The 18953-nt window shown below is 31.3% G+C and overlaps 1 protein-coding gene across 1 annotated transcript in view; it reads right to left on the reverse strand.

Annotated features, from left to right (window-relative positions):
- Nucleotides 1-17264, reverse strand: part of LOC124360727 (integrator complex subunit 13) — a 35725-nt gene extending 18461 nt beyond the window's left edge. Inside the window, exons 1-6 of the mRNA XM_046814577.1 lie at nt 17073-17264; nt 14119-14371; nt 7359-7433; nt 5844-5999; nt 5314-5438; nt 250-343 (exon numbers count right to left, since the gene is read on the reverse strand). Coding sequence (XP_046670533.1) covers nt 250-343; nt 5314-5438; nt 5844-5999; nt 7359-7433; nt 14119-14361 — 693 coding nt within the window. The 5' untranslated portion in view covers nt 14362-14371; nt 17073-17264. The remainder of the gene's footprint in view (nt 1-249; nt 344-5313; nt 5439-5843; nt 6000-7358; nt 7434-14118; nt 14372-17072) is intronic.
- Between the last annotated feature and the right edge of the window lie 1689 nt (nt 17265-18953).

Consider the following 18953-nt stretch of genomic DNA (forward strand, 5'->3'; position numbering starts at 1 on the left):
AGAGTTTGGAAGCCTGGTAATGTATAATGCTTGGGATTTTAACTATAATACATCTGTTAAGTAACAACAGCTTTTATTTTATAATCTACAACGTACACCTAACAAATAACTTTTTTTAATCAATATTAATTAGTAAAATTTTTATTTACATTAAATTCCTTTCAGATATTCAGTAAAAGAATTATCTACTCTTTTAGATTATTAGACAATGCAGCAAACTGACTATTACAGAAAACAATAGACTCTTACATTGATGACAGGATGAGGAGTGACAGCGACAGCGTCCAAATTATTGGGAAACACATTGATGATCACAAGATGGCAGTGGTGAACTGGGATCAGACTGCCACATAAAAACAATGTTAATTACATGTAAGCACAAAAGTATTCATTGGTATATAAAAACTATAGTTGTATGCTCAATTGGAGATGGAAGTATATTAAATTTCCAAACAGGTCCACCAATAGCTGTATGGAAAATCATAGATATTTGAAAAATAAGATCAGTTTTGTGTATCACACCAATTATAGCAATTGAGCAACACACAAGAAAACCATGTGGCACCATGCCACACAAATAAGTAACAAAACTTGAACTTTATCTTGTCAAAACAGTTTCAAAATTTATGGTTCTGCACCCTATTATACTACATGTTTCAAAATAATTGTCTCATCTTTAGATGTTCAAAACCATGTATTGCCAAAAGCTAAAAAACACAGACCAAATAACGTTTGTAAAACAAATGGGCAAATTCGAATTACACAAACAGGATATGCTTACACATATAAACAATAAGCTTGAACCAATCGGTCAGCACTAGTCTGAAGGTCGTTGGTGTTACGTCACTCCTCTCCCCCTACTTCCTGATGCGTTCTTATCAATTGGGGCAGAGGAAATAATGGGAGCTGAATTGTAGTTTTCTTTTAAAATATTTGTTGTTTGGTTATGGGTCAAGTACACCTTTAATAGTTGAAAAAAATAAGAAAGAGATTTTTGCACGTCTTGAAATATTAGTTATACGGATTTTTCAGATGCAGATTCAGTGCAGATTATAAATGAGGTGTGTAGCAGAAGTTTCTAAATGAGGACAATTTTATTACCATCATGTCAAATCCTTATAAATCTAAAGCTAAAGATGATTAGAGAGAGAGAGAATTTTCTTTATTCCAAAACATACATTGAGCTACATTAAATGTAAACATCAACTGTACATGAATAGTGTCAATAACTATAAAAATCTAAAACTAAAACTTATATTAAAACTAACACTAACATTTACAATTATTTTTAAGCAGTTTTCTGCTAACTGTTTGATAATAATTCTCCAATTGAGTATAAAGCTTTATTTGTGAAATTTTTTTTACTTCACTATCAAACTTTTTGCCATTGTAATCTTTTAATTCTTTGGGTAAACAGTTAAAACATTTTTTCCCCATATATTCTGTTTTCATTTCATAGAATGTCAAGTTATGTTTGTCAGTGCTCATTTTATTACGTGTATTGTAGTCATTGCTTTACTGTTAAAAATTTTGTAGAATTACTTTTAAACATATTTAATGACCTCCGTAACATAAAGACTATAAATTGTTGGAATTTTTGAGCTTACTAAACAGGTGCTTTACTGAATCTCGTCTGTTTAGGTTCAATATTATTCTAACTGCTTTTTTTGCATTTTTAGTATCTTGTCAAGATTTTGTTTGGATGTTGCTCCATAGATACTTATTCCGTATGCTAAATGTGAATGAATGAATGATGTAGTGCGTAGTAAATTTTTTTTAGAGCACTTTCGCATAACTTTGACATACGCCGTAAGGAGTAGATTCCAGATGAAATTTTATTTAATACATTGTTAACATGTTTATTCCAAGAAAGGTGTTCATCTATGATTAAACCTAAAAATTTGGTAAAATTTCTTTGTTATGAGATCATTGCAAGATCATTGCCATTGAATTTTGTGCCGATTTTGTTGTTTTGTTGTCGAGTTATGAAATTGGATTTTTTTGAATTCAATAACAGATTATGATTTTTTAAGAATTCTTCAAATGGCTAGCTCAATATAGGCTCAATAAAATCTATCTCTATCTCTTCGTTCGGATTGCCTGGATTCCAAAAGTTAATCCAGGAACTGTTTGGAAAGGCAATTAATTCTGAAAAATATCTATTCTTTGCATGCATAACTACAGATAACTTTACTTTACAACGAGGAATATTCTTATAAACTATATATAAAGAATGTATATTCTTCAAAATCAGTTCTCTTTCCAAATAGTTCCCTAGATTGACAACAGATACTTTGGAATCATCATACATACGAGGGCTGTTTTTTTTTCAACTTCCGACCGTGCCGCTAGATGGCTGGGCGAGCGGTATCGGCCAGCAATGCGTGGCAGTCAACTGCGCACCTCTCCCACTACAACCTCACTCATTTTCGGACGGCCGACGCCATTTCCAATTTATCTAGTGACACATAAACATGGCTACCATGATAGAATCTCCCGCCAAGTGTGAGTTGAGAAGTGTCATTCGTTTCTAGCAAGCTGAAGGGTTATCTGCAGCAGAAATTCACCGTAGAATGGAATGAGTATACGGTGAAAGCTTTATGAGTGACAGTACAGTGCGTGATTGGTGTAGGAAATTTAAAGATGGACGAGTTGACATTCATGATGAAGGGGGCCAAGGACAAAAGTCGGTCGCAAACGAAGACCTCGTTGATCGAGTTGACCAAAGTGTAAGAAGCAATCGAAGGTTTACGATTACGGAGCTATCCAATCAGTTTCCTGAGATTTCAAGGTCAGCCCTATACTCTATCGTAACTGACAAGTTAGGCTACATTAAACTTTGTGCGCGATGGGTGCCGAAGATGTTGTCTGATGACCACAAAGCTCGGCGAATGGCGTCAGCAACGTCTTTTCTGAACCGTTATAAAGCTGATGGTGAAAATTTTTTGATCAAAATCGTGACAGGAGATGAGACATGGGTTCTTTACGACACCCCAGAAACGAAACAGCAGTCCCAACAATGGATGCATTCAAACTCTCCAAACAAACCCAAAAAAATCAAAAAAACTTTCAACAACAAAAAGATTATGGCCACCGTGTTTTGGGATCAAAAAGGATGTATTGCTTGTTGAGTTTTTAGAGCCAGGTAACACAATCAATGCGGAAGGATACTGCGGTACGTTACAACGTTTGCGGAGAGCTATCCAGAACAAAAGGAGAGGAATGCTCACATCGGGAGTAGTGCTCATTCATGACAACGCCCGTCCTCACAGTGCTGCTTTGACAAAGCATCTTCTTGACGGTTTTAAATGGGATGTTTTTGACCATCCGGCGTATAGTCCTGACTTAGCGCCGAGTGACTATCACCTTTTCCCGGAACTGAAGAAGATGCTAGGAGGGCAGAGCTTCCGAACAGACGACGCGCTGCGAGACGCCGTGAAAACCCATCTCAAATCACTGGCGGCAAACTTCTATGAAGAAGGTATTAAGAAGCTTGTACCCAAGTATGAAAAATGCGTCAATTTAAATGGCGATTATGTTGAAAAGTAACTAATAATGTACCTAACTTTTGATAATAAATTTATTTAATTACTCTCCCTAGTTTTATTTTTATACCACATCGGAAGTTGAAAAAAAACAGCCCTCGTATATACATAAAGATAAAACTTCTTAATATTCTTTAATATTTCGGATTTTTCTATTTTCAAAAATGTTTAAACATTGTATAAGGGGTTAGAAATAAAGAAAATGTAAAAAACAGCACAATTTTTAGCATCAGATAAACGTTTAGAAAATATATACTATAGATAATATACAATAAGTTTTCTATATTATCTGTGGACATTATAAATTTAAATTATAAAAATGCTAAATAAATTACTGTAAATGTTGCAAAATATTTTACTAAAGTTATGGCTAAATACAACAAAATATAGTGAAATGCAAAGGTTGAATAAATATAAAAGCAGATAAGTACATGTTCACAGTGCATAAATTTTAAGCAAAGTCTGCAACTTATGGTTAGTTACAATCTGAATTTTAAAAGTACCTTTTATCCAGTCCAAATGGTATTTTTTATTTTAACTAATTGGTGTGCTTGCTTGCTCCAAGTGTTCAAGATGAATTTTGGAGGAACTTCAGGTACTTTTTAAAGCCCTTTTAAGGAATAACATTTATTAAAATCTTTGTTATGAGCCAATGTTGTTGCCAATGCATGTTTAGAAACCAATTTATCATTTTGCCAATTGAATGAAGACCAATGATTATTCATTTTTATATATAGGGATTTTGAGTCAAACCAACATAGTCTTTTGAACAAAGTTACACAAAATTAAAAAAAAAAACCATTTGGTGTTAATATAGGAAAACTGTGACAAGTCCTGACAGTTACTTAAAACTCCTTTGTTTACAATTGTTTAAAAACATTCACTGAGCTTTATCGAAGCCTATCATTCGTGGGGCTGGAAAAATGTCATTTCTGTCTGTCTGTTTACACGATAACTCGAAAACAAACTGAGCAATAAACTTGAAACTGTGCATGAAGCTTTATTTCTATATGACGAATACTGAATTCAATGATGGTGCATGTCACTCCATAGGATTTGGTTGAGCATTAGCGTATATTTTTACTTTGGTCATACAGGTAACCTTAATAGCAATTAAAAAATAGCAGAAATAAATTTGTAAACAAACTCAATACACCCATACTAAATTTCAAAAATGTGACATTTTAACACATGTAGCATATCCCAACACATACAAGATCATTTTATAGTGACTTGGTGTGTCGACTGTCGACTTTTAATTATTTAAACACTAATTATAAAACCAATTTTATGAACAAAAATCTGAATGATGTGTCATGTGCCAGAAAATGTTGAGAAAGATTTCATATGCTAACTTTAAATTTTACATGAACACTTCATTTCTACAAGAATAAGTTTTATGATGCGTAATTTTCATGTCCACTTTTTTTGTATAACTGTCTTTTTGTCTTATCTGCTTCAGGACATCTCGAAAATGAAATGAGATATTGATAGATTATGAAATTTTCAATGAAAATTAAATATAACTGACTTACAATGATAATCTTTCTTAAAGATATAGCCTACTTGTTTTAGACTAATCGTCTTAAGTGAAAATGTCAATGTAAATCCACCATAACATCAAATCTTGCTCTAATTTATGTTTTGTTCTTTATCACTAATTTGTATTGTTAAATATATTAATTGTTATTTTATGATATTTTTACGCTTTTGTAATTTGAGTTTCTTCTATATTTTGCAATCAGAATTAATTGTTGTCTCAACTTACTGATCAGAAGCAGCTGCTACTTTGTTGGCTTGAACCAGTTCACTTTGGAAGATCTCTTCCAGACTTTTTATTGAAGCATTATCTCGAGCAGAAGTTAGACAGATCACTCTGCCCCGATTTAATACCTAAACAACAATTTTTTAATGTATTATTTTCTTTAATTTACATGTGTTTACCAATATTTCTCTTCTAAGTTTTAACTTATTATGATGTTTTATTAGTTTTACTTATAATATTTCAGAAACACTACTAACAGAATTATACATTTGATTGATTAGTTACCAAGGAGATAAATCATTGATATTGCTGAGATCCGACGCTACGGCTGCGCCACCTGATTTTGACTGTTGCGATTCAAATATTTACTACCTGAGTATATTAATTATACCACACCTCAATTTATAATTAATTGATGATTTATGAATTATCATTTTCGTAACTAATACAATCAAATATTATACTTAATCACTTTTAACAAATTCCAAGTAAAACAATTATTAAAGAACATTGGAAATCATTCACTATCTGACCTTGGTGGCATTTTCATTGAGAGCAGTACGTTTCTCATGCTGAGCCTCGGAACATTCGCACATGGCCTGTACGGCTCGTTGTAGCCCATGTATGATGGAGAAGTCACCTCCACCTGCTCTTGGGGGAATTCCCACAGATGACAGTGCATTCAGCAGCTACAAGTAAGATTCAGCTTTCAACACTTTGACACAATTAAGAGTTCTTATACATGTATTGGGGAAAAGTTACACCACAAAAAAACTTAACTAGTTCATTTATAGAGTTTTCATGGTTATAATTTTTAGTGTTTTATTACGACATTCATTCCTACACCTTACACTAGCTAGCAAACTATTATTAGATTCAGCACACTGGACACTGTGCCAGTTGGGAGACAAAGTGTAACACAATGTACAATTACTAGGGTAGAGTTACAAGAGCCTATAAGAGGAAAAGAAAAATTCCAATTGTCAGATTATTAGTGAAAGAAATAATTCATGTCTACATAAATGTAGAAATAGTGCTCTTGAACATCCAGCTTACTCCAGTAATATAAAAGGCAGCACAAAACTTCTAAATAATAATAATAATAAAGGCTGCAAGGAATAATATTATAAAGGGTTTTTTTTTTTAGTTCAATTCAATCAATTATTCACAAGCACAGTCTGACAGCTTTTTTAATCCATTGATGGACCACCATTACATTTTGACCACCGTTACACAGCTCCGTTACATTTTGTTTTTAATTAATTTAGTTGTCACAGTTTCTAAACATTCTAAGCATTATGAAAAGTGATACTGACATATTAGAGTTCTCTATTTTTCAGAATTTAAGCTTAAATGTAACAATGTAAGATTGCTCATTAAACCAAGAGCTGGCCAAGTCACAGGTTTAATAATGATATTAGTAATATACAATAATATATTTTTAATTATATAATAATAGTACATTGTAATTCAGAATATTTGTTGGAGAGTAAAAAGTACAAAGTTAAATAAAACTTGGATAAAATATATTTATAAAACATCTTGTACCATGGTAAAACTAGTTTAAATTTGAAAATATTTAGATCAAAATCCATATCCTTCAGATTTGGCAACCCCATTCACAAAATTCAACTTTTTGAAATGAATTCCCTAAAATATTGATTAGAGAATGAATGCATTTTCTTTTTATTACAGCTATAAATTGTTCTTTCGATACATGTTTAGGGCACCTTATCTGACTCAATCTGTAAAGTTGAAAAGAAAAAGCCTAAAACAAAAATTTGAAAGTAAAGTCTTATAAAAATACAAAAAAGTTTTAAAATTCCAAACATACAAAGCGCCAATATAAAGATAATTTGTACAAAGATATGGAGAAATATATTTTCACTTCTTTAGTAAATAATAAAATTATTTAAACTTCAAAAATAACTAATAATTTGTTGCTTGGCATTGGTGAAACATTTTTACCACATCAAGAGTTGATTTAATAATAAGCATGGTGTAACATGTTGCAATATTATTATTCACTTAAGGATTCAGATACTAACAAAACCTGTATTTTGTTGTGTAGTATTCCATTCATTCAAAGCATGAGCTTGGGTGTCACTTACAACAAATCTGATCTGGAACAAACGATCAATGAATCAATCTCAATAAATAACATGTTTTTTCTAGTACAGATTGTACATTTTCCCTACATTAATATTTTTATAATCTAAGTGTGTTACTGTACTAATTATGATGCAGTAAGTAAACCTTCCTCGGTAGGAAAACTGAAACAATACAACATTTAAACTGCTACATTTCTTTCACAATGGTATTATGTTAATTGACAATACACCAAATACACTGTTAACTCCTTGTGTTATTAGATGTGAGATGGCATTAGAACCTATAGTCCATGCCAGCCGGTGATGTACATAGAAAATTATTTCGCACAGGGCTGACAAACTGGGTGTTTAGGAAGTATAATCTTTCCCCAGGAAATGTTGACTTTTAAGATCTAGTAAATATGTTTTAGATTTGTGTTTGGACATATACATGTTTGTATAAATTTTGGAGCACTATTATACCATCATTATTTAAAACTAGACATTACTCAGGCATTGCATGGAAAGCTCACAACTTCTGCAAATTACAAAATTTGTATGTCATTCAACACATTAGAATAAACAACCTTAAACTATCCAAAACTTTTAATGTTAACCTTTCACATTAAAGTGGTTTGTAAAATATGTTAAAATTTGAGCAAACATTTTGCTCAAATTCTTCAAAAGTTATTGGTGAAGAAAATGTACGATAGAGGAGATCCCATCACCATATCCTCATCTTGACAGTAAATTTCACCCTGTAGTTCCAAATGAGAATAATGAGAATAATGATTTATTCCTTCAAAAAATTACAAAAACAGTACAAAAATAAAATCTTAGGAATAGCCTAATCACATGTCCAGTAGCGTGATTAGGATTAACAAAATAAAATAAACTTAATATTACTTTTTAGAGTTTCAGTTTGCATTAAATTACATGCTGGCCACTCTCCGAGGTGCCTGAAACTACAAATGAACTAAAAATAAGAATACAAAAAATATAACCAATATAAAAATAACTAGTAATTACTTATCCATATAATGTCAGAATAAAAATTATCTAATATTAAATAGTAAAAAACAACATAACAATTAGTATCCTCTTTATACAATTCGAATTAAAAAAAAAACAAAACAATTAAAAACATAGCAGCAAACATAGTACATTAAAAACAAATCAACATTATAAACATATAAATAACTTCTGTCAAAGAAAAAAATCAATGCGCTATTTAGGCACATTCACTATTACAAAATGCATGTACATGCATTCAATAACACACAGTACATTATACATTATATGCAATAACCATCTATATACAATTTGGTACATGAAACCAAATTAATTTTTATATAAAATAAACAGTAACTTTTAACTTTAGCTAATGACTCTATTAAAAAATCTAACATCATCTATCTCAATTAACCAGTCAAATACACTATTGCTGAAAAGGTTTAATTTATCTATTGATCTAATATTAATAGGTTAATTTATTAAAGAATTTTTTGACCTACGTACTGAAAGCATAGTCTAAATATTTCCTTTTTTACTTTTGGTACTCTAAAAATTCTTTTATTTACGTTTTCTTGTTCCATATACAAGGAAAGTTGTACCTTCATTGCCACTTCTTCTATAAAATAGTTTCAGCACTTTGTACACATATAAATGTTGAATGGGTAGAGTTCTAATTTGTTGGAATAGGGGGAACGAGCTATCTCTGAGTTTTTTTCCTAGCATTATATGCACTATATGATTTTGTGACACTCTAAGATTATCTAGTAGACTTCTGTACGCACCTCCCCAACAGACTATTCCGTACTGAAGTCTTGACTGGACTAAGAATAGTAGAGGTTTCGCGATAAAAATTTATCACAGAATTGTTTTAAAAAGTAGAATGTTTCTTACTGTGTAGATCGTATTTTGCTGTTCAGCTCCTGAATATGTTTTCCCCAATTCAATTTTTTCATCAATAGTGATTCCCAAATACTTAAAATGACTAACCTGTTCTATAGCTTGGCAGGTACACAGACTAGTTTGCGTACAATCCTGTAGGTGATATGTAAGCGGAATTTCAAAAAGAAAGGTCTATAAAGCCGAAATTTATATATTTTGTTTTGTTTTACATTGATTTGCATTTTATTGTTACAAGCACCATCGTTGCATTAAGGATATGTCCTTGTAATCCTTTGATGCAGAATTTCGATTTCTTTTTCCGCATAAAAAATCGCAATGTCATCTGCAAATGCACTAATTTTACCACGAAAAGTCTGTTCAAGTAGGTCGTTAATAAAAATAAGAAACAAAGTTGCTGATAAAATTGAACCTTGAGGGACGCCTGAATTTATGGTTAGAGGGGGACTAAGACAGCTCTCAATTTTTACCTGCTGGTTTCTGCCTGTTAAATAGGTCGTAAACCGATTTAAAGCTATTCCTCTGATTCCTATTGATTCTAGTTTACTTAATAAAAATTCTGTGGTTAACTAAGTCGAAACGCTTTACGAAAATCAATGAATAGTCCTGTAACTTTATTGCTTTCGATTTAAATTTAAATATATCTTATATTAGTGAAGTTTTATTAGCGCGTCTTCGGTAGATTTCCCTTTCCTGAACCCGTATTGGTTAATATTAATAAAATTGTTTCTATTAAGGAATTTAACTAAACGTATATTGACTATTTTTTTCGAATATTTTAGAGAAAATTGAAAGTAGGCTGATTGGTCTAAGGTTGCTTAATTGTGTGGAGTTTTCCTTTTTTTAACAGCGGCACAACGATACTCTGTTTCAGTTTATTTGGAAAAATTCCGTAGTCATGCTGCAATTTTATAAGATAAGTTAATAACTGGTTGTAATAAATATTTTAATTTCTTTTATAAGTGGTACTAAAGGCGTCGAATCCAGTTGATCGTTCTTTAGCTGATTGATAATATTTTCGACTTCTATTTCTGTAGTTGGAAACATAAAAAAGGAATTAACGTAATGGGCTGGTGAGACTAGCGCAGGAAGCGGCGCGGCCGGCAAGCAGCTTGCACAGTTTGTTGTTGTTTGTTCTTGAACCGTGATAGTCAGCTGATTGAACAGAGATAAAATATTTGTTTATCTCATCTGGTACAACGTGTGCGTCCGATACCACAACTCCGTTATCTAGAGTTATCTGATTCACACCTTTTTTTAAATTCCTACCCGTTTAAATTGTTTATTTATTTTCCATTGTTGTTGCGAATCACCGTTACAGTCGCTCAGTTTCCTGGAATAAATATTGTGTTTTCTCGGTGTCAATTTCAAGTTTTTAGGTTATTACGGAATCGAATGTAATAGTTTTTTAAATACATTATCATAAGGCCTCTTTCGGTAAGTTCTGTATAGTTTTTTCCTTTTTTCCAATTTGCTTAATAACCTAGCTGTCATCCACGACTAATTGACTTTGCCTTTATCACCTTGGAATTTGTATTATTAGATTTGCTACTACTATTTACTATGTCAGTCAAAATTTGGTTGAAAATGTCATAACAATAATTCACATCAGTGAATTTGTAGCAAAGTTCCCAATTGGTTTTTTTCGAGCTTTTCTCTAACCATGTTATAATCTAGACTAACCTGTGTGTTTAATCGGTCTTTCCTTAATTTTATTTGCCTTACAGTTTATTGCCCATTTCAAACCTATGGCACAGTGATCTGTCAGATCAATATCGAACACAAGCACTTTTAAATGAATTTAATTTTCTGTGTGTTAATAAAAATGTGATCGATACAAGATTGTGAACTGTGTGTAATTCTTGTGGGAGTATTGACCATTGACTGAAAACCGCAACCATCCATCAAACTAAGGTAATTCTGGGTAGTTACACAATCATTTAGTAAATTAATATTTAAATCACCTGTCAAGATTACATTTTTACTAAGCTTTGGTAGGATATTTCAAAAAAAAAAATAGAGTGGATAGTTTCAACAATTCCAATAAATAATTTAATCAATTAATTTTAAATAGTTAAATATTAGATAAAATAAATTAAATATGAAATAATTTTGTTAAAAACTCCAAAGACTTTGCTGAGAAGTCAAAAACCTGAAACTGATGGCATAGTTAAATTTGATGTTGAAAGTTACTAATGTACCTGCTCTAGACACTCAAAATCATTGAATTTTGGCTAAAAGAAGATCAAACACTGATTGGGAGAACAAAACTTTCTATCCATGTAATTATGGAACTTTCGCCCATCGCCTTCCTATCTCATTGTTTCAGATGACACGCCGAGATACCACAAGAAATTTAATTTTTGTTGTTAGTTCCCCACTTTTGCTGGTGCTAGTGTGACGTATATTTGTGCTCTTGCATTCTGTTTCTGTGCAGTCCCCTGGGTTCGTTTTCTCCTGTTTGGACTTCACGCAGGTGTCAAGATTCCTTTATTTTCTTTTTTTAGTGGCAGTCCATTGCTGCACATTGTAGTTTTAAGCACATGTTTATGTATTAATCTTTATACCTGACGAAGAAGGTAGATTTTAATCATTGAGATGTAGCATTATACATTTTGTAATGTATAAAGATGGCAAATGTCCAAAATCCTACTTTCCTTTCAAACCCTCCATTGTCAATAGCAAATTTTAAACAAAGAAATGAGGTGTTATGTTTTTCAGCAATATCCAATATTTTCAAGCACAATTTTTTAGTACTGCTTATAAGGTAGGTTATATGCTGCTGAGCCAGGTTGAGTGTAAGGGAAGATGCTTATGCCTATGCAAGTCTAGATGCTTAATCTTAAACAAAAACTACTGGCTGCAATTTGAATGTTTGTTTTTCAAATTTGAGAGGAGAGCTTGAAATCTCTGAGCCTCTCTTTATATATACCCATGATACCAGCATCTATAAATCTCAGCTGCTACATTGCTGTATTAGATCATACACAGGCTTCATCAGCTCAAAATAATATAAGGAATAAACTAACAGCACCAGTTTGATCTTTCTCATCAAAATCAGACCATGTGTTTTGCATATAGTGATATACGTGGTTAAAAAACATGAAAGGACAATTACTTTTAACTTACTTTGACTTGGTAACACAAAACTGATATTTTTACGAATAGAACAATAAAATATCTATGTACAAATTTTCATATTACCCATCATTGTACAAAGGCATGAAATGAATGAAAAAAAAACATATCACGAAATGGTTTAGTATTTTAATACAATCTTTAAAATTAACAATAAAAGCCAATATTATTTAAAATTTCATCAATGTTATTAATTTTCAGAAACAAAATTAAAAGCAGTTTACAAAATGTTATAATAATCAGGTTATTTTTAAAAACAGTTATGTCTGGTCAACTCTTAACCAGAAAAAAGATAAAGACTTTTTAGTAGTTATTTTTTAAACAAGTATACCAATGAATTTTGCTGATTTTAAGCTTGAGCCATTCAAAAACTATTGTGTAAAGTTTCATGTTTCTAAAACAATTATTACATGAATTACTCATATTATATTATCACAATAAAAGAGTTAACTTAGTACCATACACACTCTCCAATAATTGCTAAAAGGAATGTTATTTTGCATGTTAATAGTTTACTTGTATTATAAGAAACATTTTTAGTCTATTATAATATTTAAATTTATATATTGGTTGTTTATCTTTAAACTCAATTTTAGGTGAAGATTATAACGGTTTTTCATTTACAGATACACACCATGTTAAATTCTTTAACATCACGAATAAAATAAATAAGTTACATGGAATACTAATAATTTTCTATGACCTTTTACATTACATGAATTCTTATTTATTACTTACATTTGTTTTGTAATCTTTACTTTTAACTGTACAGTTGCATTCATATATTTAGTATACTAAGTAATGTTTTACAAAAATCGATTAATTCTGTTTCCAAATTAACAATAATTTTTAACATATAAAATGTATACAAACTACTACTCTGTATTTTATCTCCTTATGAGCCCTTTAACCTCACATCCATAAATTAATAGGTTAGTTACAAAATTTCATTGATCATAAACATTAAACTATAAAAAAAGTGCATGGTCAAATGGTCAATGGTCAAAAGTACAACATAGTGTGTTTGGTAGCAGTGATGGGGAATGGTGAATGTTATTTTGGGATATTCAGAAAGCTAATGTTAGTTTGGTTATAAGTCAAAAGCAGGGTTTACAAACATCCTACATAGCAATAGACAGTTCCTCATTTTATGGGTTTTTCCTGCGTCCTGGGACACTTCAGTAAGAGGCAGCAAAAGTATATTTTGCTCAAATAACAGTCTACATTTTTTATAAGTTTGCCTGCTTCCTACTTGTCCACACCAATTAAACTGTCTGTCTGGCCAGAAGACAGCTATTGGGCTGATGTAATTTCAACCATCACAAATGACATAAGATCAAAGCAATAAAATACCTCTTTTCAACTCCACGATGCAATCATTGAATTCAACACTTGGACAAACAATGTAGAACAAACTCTCATAAATGCATGTTGAATTTATGAGATATGACTACTAAGAAGACATACAGTACTACCATAACTACTACATTACAAAATATTCTAACAAATAATGGGTCACTCATAACTTGAAAGCATTTGGCACAAAATGTACAGCTGACTGTATTGTTACATCAAATGCAAGTATGTTATTTTACTATGTAATGGTATTGTAAATGTGGTGATTGCCGTGGAAATAAATAAATGAAATGAAATGAAATGCAATACATACAAGTTTGTTGTGTTGAGGAAAAATATCCCAAACAGCTCTGCAGTATTCCAGTGCTGCTTCGACTATACATGTCCATAATGACTTTACTATAGGTGCCAGAGGTATAAAACCAGGCCCACGTGCTTTTGTAAAGTCAAACTCTAATAACTCTTCACTTGAGATCCCAAAATAAGGTGTATGATCCAAAACAAATACAGTTTTATGACTTGGAGGATACATTTGCTGGTTTATTAATGAAGCCATCTTTAATGTTCTGTAAAAATATACAAAATTAATTAGTAACAAATTAAAACAGAGTATAAAGAAAACAGAACTAACAAATAACAATGCATATTGTATGTTTAACCAAACTGTAATTAATTATCTCAGATAATGTCAACAAGACAACAGAACTTATTACGTATTAGTAACTTACTTTTACATCCACCACATGTTTATAACTTTGATAAAACTAACAAAAACCTCCAATATAATTGATTTAATATATTGCATTTTTAAGAATTACAAGTGTTTTCAATAATCCACCATTGAAGAATTCTACTAATGAACGATATTAGCTAATTCCAGGATTTATAAAACTTGTTTAGGTGTGAGGAGGGCTTAAATTCACCTTCATGACATAATAAATCTAACGCTCTAGTATAGTTATATTGTTAGTGCTATCCTAACCAAAGAACATATATTTTGATAGTCTAGTATACAATTTACTAATTACAACTAATTTATTTTTCTACTTATAATTTAATCATTTATTTTTCAAATTATCCATGAAATATAGTTTAACATTTAGAAAATCCAAGTTATTACCAACTTATGCACTTATAGAAATATAATATTACTTATATAACCGAAACATGGTTTAGAGACCAGCTTATTTTGTATATAACTTTGTTATTTTCAGTTCAATGATAACATACATTACTGTAAACATTTTATCATTTCTTGTTACTCACTGCACTACCTATATTAGTCAAATGGGACAAATTACACAACATAATTACAATTTAATTTCACATTACCAGACTCTAAACCAGAATGTTAAATTGCATATTATACATACTTTTGTGAAATGTACATTTATATTTTTATCCATTGCAAAAATACATAGTGAAGTTTTACCGAGACATAAGAAAGAGAATTTTATCAATTTATAGTTTTTCAAGTTACTATAAAAAAAGTTATGTATTTTATGTTTTAGTGATTATGCCAGGAGCTAGTTTTAATAATGAAGGCATTCAGCAGTGTGAGTTTTCTGACTGATACTGAAAATGATCGTGATGTGGACCCAATTTATCAACACAGATCTGATGAATCAGACAATTGCATGGCAGCAATTTGGTAAATGAAGGAATTAGTTAAGTTCATCATGGTAGGTAAAAAGGACACTAGTTGTGCGCTGACTATGGAGTCTGTGTGCAATGCCTTGCTTCACCAAATACCTCTTACTTAAAACCTAGTAATAAGAGTTCATTTCCTACTAGTCTGTATAAAATACTTACAGTACTTGAGAAACTCCTGTTTTCAAACGAAAATATTTACCTTAGTTACTTATTATTATTGTATTATACTGTTCATTGTGAACAAAATGATACCAAATACAGTTATGTTTGCTGTAAAAAAATATTTTTTACAGATTTTAGAAACAAAACTTGCAAAACTGAAAAAAAAAAAAATGATTTGGCGTTTAAGGAAAAAACTAAGGGCAGTTGGAGGGTAATTGTCAGACTATTTCTAGGAAAAATTGATGCAGGGTTTCAATCCAGTTTTGGTAAGCTAGCCTATAAAGTGTGAGCATTGAGACACAACAGGTACAGTAGGACGGAAAATTACGATACTAACTTCTAAAACTCACTTGAAAAACTACAAAACAATAACATTGTGTCTCTTACATCCCATAAAGTTCACCATTTGCTTTTGTAATAGTTCTTTTGTAAACAGTAAGTGTGCAGCAGCAAACAGCACTACTATGGAGTTGAAGTAAAACAAATTAAATTAACACTACTAGAGGCCAATGTGTATCACAGCTGTGAGGAGTCATGTAGCCTACCGAAGCAGATGTTGGCAACATGATTACACAGGCATGGCAATTTAACACAAAAGTGCGATCGCCTGTCTCAAGAGATGGGTGTCCTCATAGATACCGAAACAATCGATACGGGTAGACTTTAATAAGCAGCCTACACTCGTTGTTCGGTTGTTTTTATCAAATGGTTCTATCCGAAGGAATAATTCGATATTACAGTTTAGATTTAACTTAGCATATGATTTCAACTTATTAGTTATAGTAATTTTAATGTAAACAATTGTACAGCATGAAGTAACTAATACTTTGAGACTTTGAAAATGGTGATGAATATTAGGAATGTACATGAGATATTTCTCAAAAGTGACGAGATTTGTTTAAGTGGCTTCAACATGTGGGGTTAGCTCCTGGTAACCCAAGGGGAGAATTTTTTTCCTCCATTTCACAAAAGCGGTTACTCACTGATATCAATCTGGGCAAGTTATAAATATTGTACGGTTTCTTTGATATCTAAGTCTAGGCCATGCATGGTTTTGTTATGTTAGTTAGTGATAAATTTGTTTTAAAAATTATAATGTACGAGATTGTTCTTGTTACGGTAACGTATTATAACTCTTATTGTGTACAATTTTTACACATCAAAGTTGAATATATCGAATTTTTCGATAAAAATACTGAATAACAAGTGTAGGCCAGGCCGCTTATTAAAGTCTACCCTGAGTATCTGTTGGATACATAATTGGATGTAAGCTAGTATGTATTCAAGTATATTATACTCAGCCCAATAATAATACGAAGTTAGGAAAGTAAATATTAATCTGGAATTCAATCACTCATTTAAAAAATAAATTTTAAGATATTAAAAACCCTGGGATCAAGCCCCCTGGGATCAAACATCATAACAGGTCTAGGCCTAATAGGTATGACTTACCTTGAATTGTTCTTTGAACCTATATCAACTGTCTAAAAGTATTATATTTTGGAGTCATATTCTATAAAATATTTCAGGTCTTTGAGTAAAATCCATACCGTCTACTTAACAGAATTCTATAATTATGATTAAATAAATTATTGAGGTTAACAAAAACAATAATAATACAACACTGTATCATAGAGTAAAATCCTTTCTTATCCTTTGTCTGTATACAGTATACGTATTCAATTCGTATGAGCCAAAGAGAAAGCATGACACTAAACTATGTAGAACATAAAATACTTCCTAGTTCAAGTATAATAAATTAAAATATTGTAAAAAATCTGAATTAAAAAATTATAAATATGGGACCTAACAATGATAGTTATTATAGTTTTTATCATATTTCTTGTATTATTATGGTTATTGTTATCGTATTGATATTACTTCTTGCATTGATATTGGTGTTTAATAAACTGGATTTAGTTTGGACGTTAATTTGTTGTGTGCACGGCAGCTAGTTGTTATGCCTGATCAATGTTGTTGATCATTATTGAATGTTGCACAATCTCTTTTGTTAATGCTTACAGATATACTTGTGGTTTTTTGTTACACACACACAGGTAGCCTTATTATGATTATTGTTGTTGATATTACTTATAGTGTTGTCATTATTCTATGCGCTGTTTATTTTTTACTTGTTTGCCTCTCGTGCACGATGGATTATTGTTTCATTAATGTTGTTGCCTGCTGCCATCCTTCTAATATACAGGGTGTTTGAAAAGTATGGGTACGGCTTAATATTTTAAAAACCATAGGAGATAACATCTATAAACTTTGCACAGTGTCATATGGCTATGTAAATTATTTTTTCTTCCTATTACCGTGACATGACCAACCATGGGGGGACGGCCCACAGAGGAAAACATGGAAATCTTAAATTGAAGCATGGGTCGAGTGATACCTCATTTGAAAGAGCTCACTTAGTAGAGTTGAATGCCGCAAACCGCATCTCAAAAGGTTTATCCAATCAGAAATGGCGGGTTGTTTTAGGTACACATTGTGAAGTACATTATGCGCTGCCATTTCTGACTGGATCGTCGTATTCTGATGCGGTAAGCGGCGTTTCACTCTACTAACCAATGTGTTTTCACTGACTTTTTTTAATTAGCAAATTATGTCATAAATTTATAACACAATAAATAAAACACAATAAATACCGATGTTTTTTAGTTTTACAAAAAAAGTACTTCTTTACAAATAACCCCCAGGAATTGTTTCCTTGATGATAATTTCATAAAAACATAGCTGGTTTATCAATACCAATGACTGTTATCGTCGATGTCATGACAGAGACTCATAACAACTTAAACTAAGCAGACGTACAAATCTGTTCTGAAATTTATATCCCTAAGTGATACCAGATTGTTTTGGAATAAAGAGACAATACTAGAACTGCATGGGTTTCTCACAAAGGAACCAAGAGTAAACATAATTAACTGCTACTAAGTCGTTTATTCATCTCCTTCGATCTGATAATGAAACCAACAAGGTTACTGCAATTTTTGATCGTAAACTAAACATGATTATTGATGGAAAGATCTAAAGAAAAATCAATATCGAGTTACGAACCTCAATAAGACTAGCAAAAGGTGTGTTTGCTATGAGATAATTTTTAAAAAAATTGGAATTAAGTTTTCCCAGACTGCTGAAGGAAAGTGGTAACCACTGAAGACAATGAAAGAGGGCGCATTATTGGTTGAGTAAAATGCATCCCAACTACTTCACAAAATATGCAAAACAAAGTTAATGGCTACTGTGAAAGAACGTTTTATTTATTTATTTCCATTTTTATATTTTTATTTTTATATTCAAGATCCATATAATTAACTTATAACA

Source organism: Homalodisca vitripennis, chromosome 4 (assembly GCF_021130785.1).
Source record: "Homalodisca vitripennis isolate AUS2020 chromosome 4, UT_GWSS_2.1, whole genome shotgun sequence".
Taxonomy (NCBI): Eukaryota; Metazoa; Arthropoda; class Insecta; order Hemiptera; family Cicadellidae; genus Homalodisca; species Homalodisca vitripennis.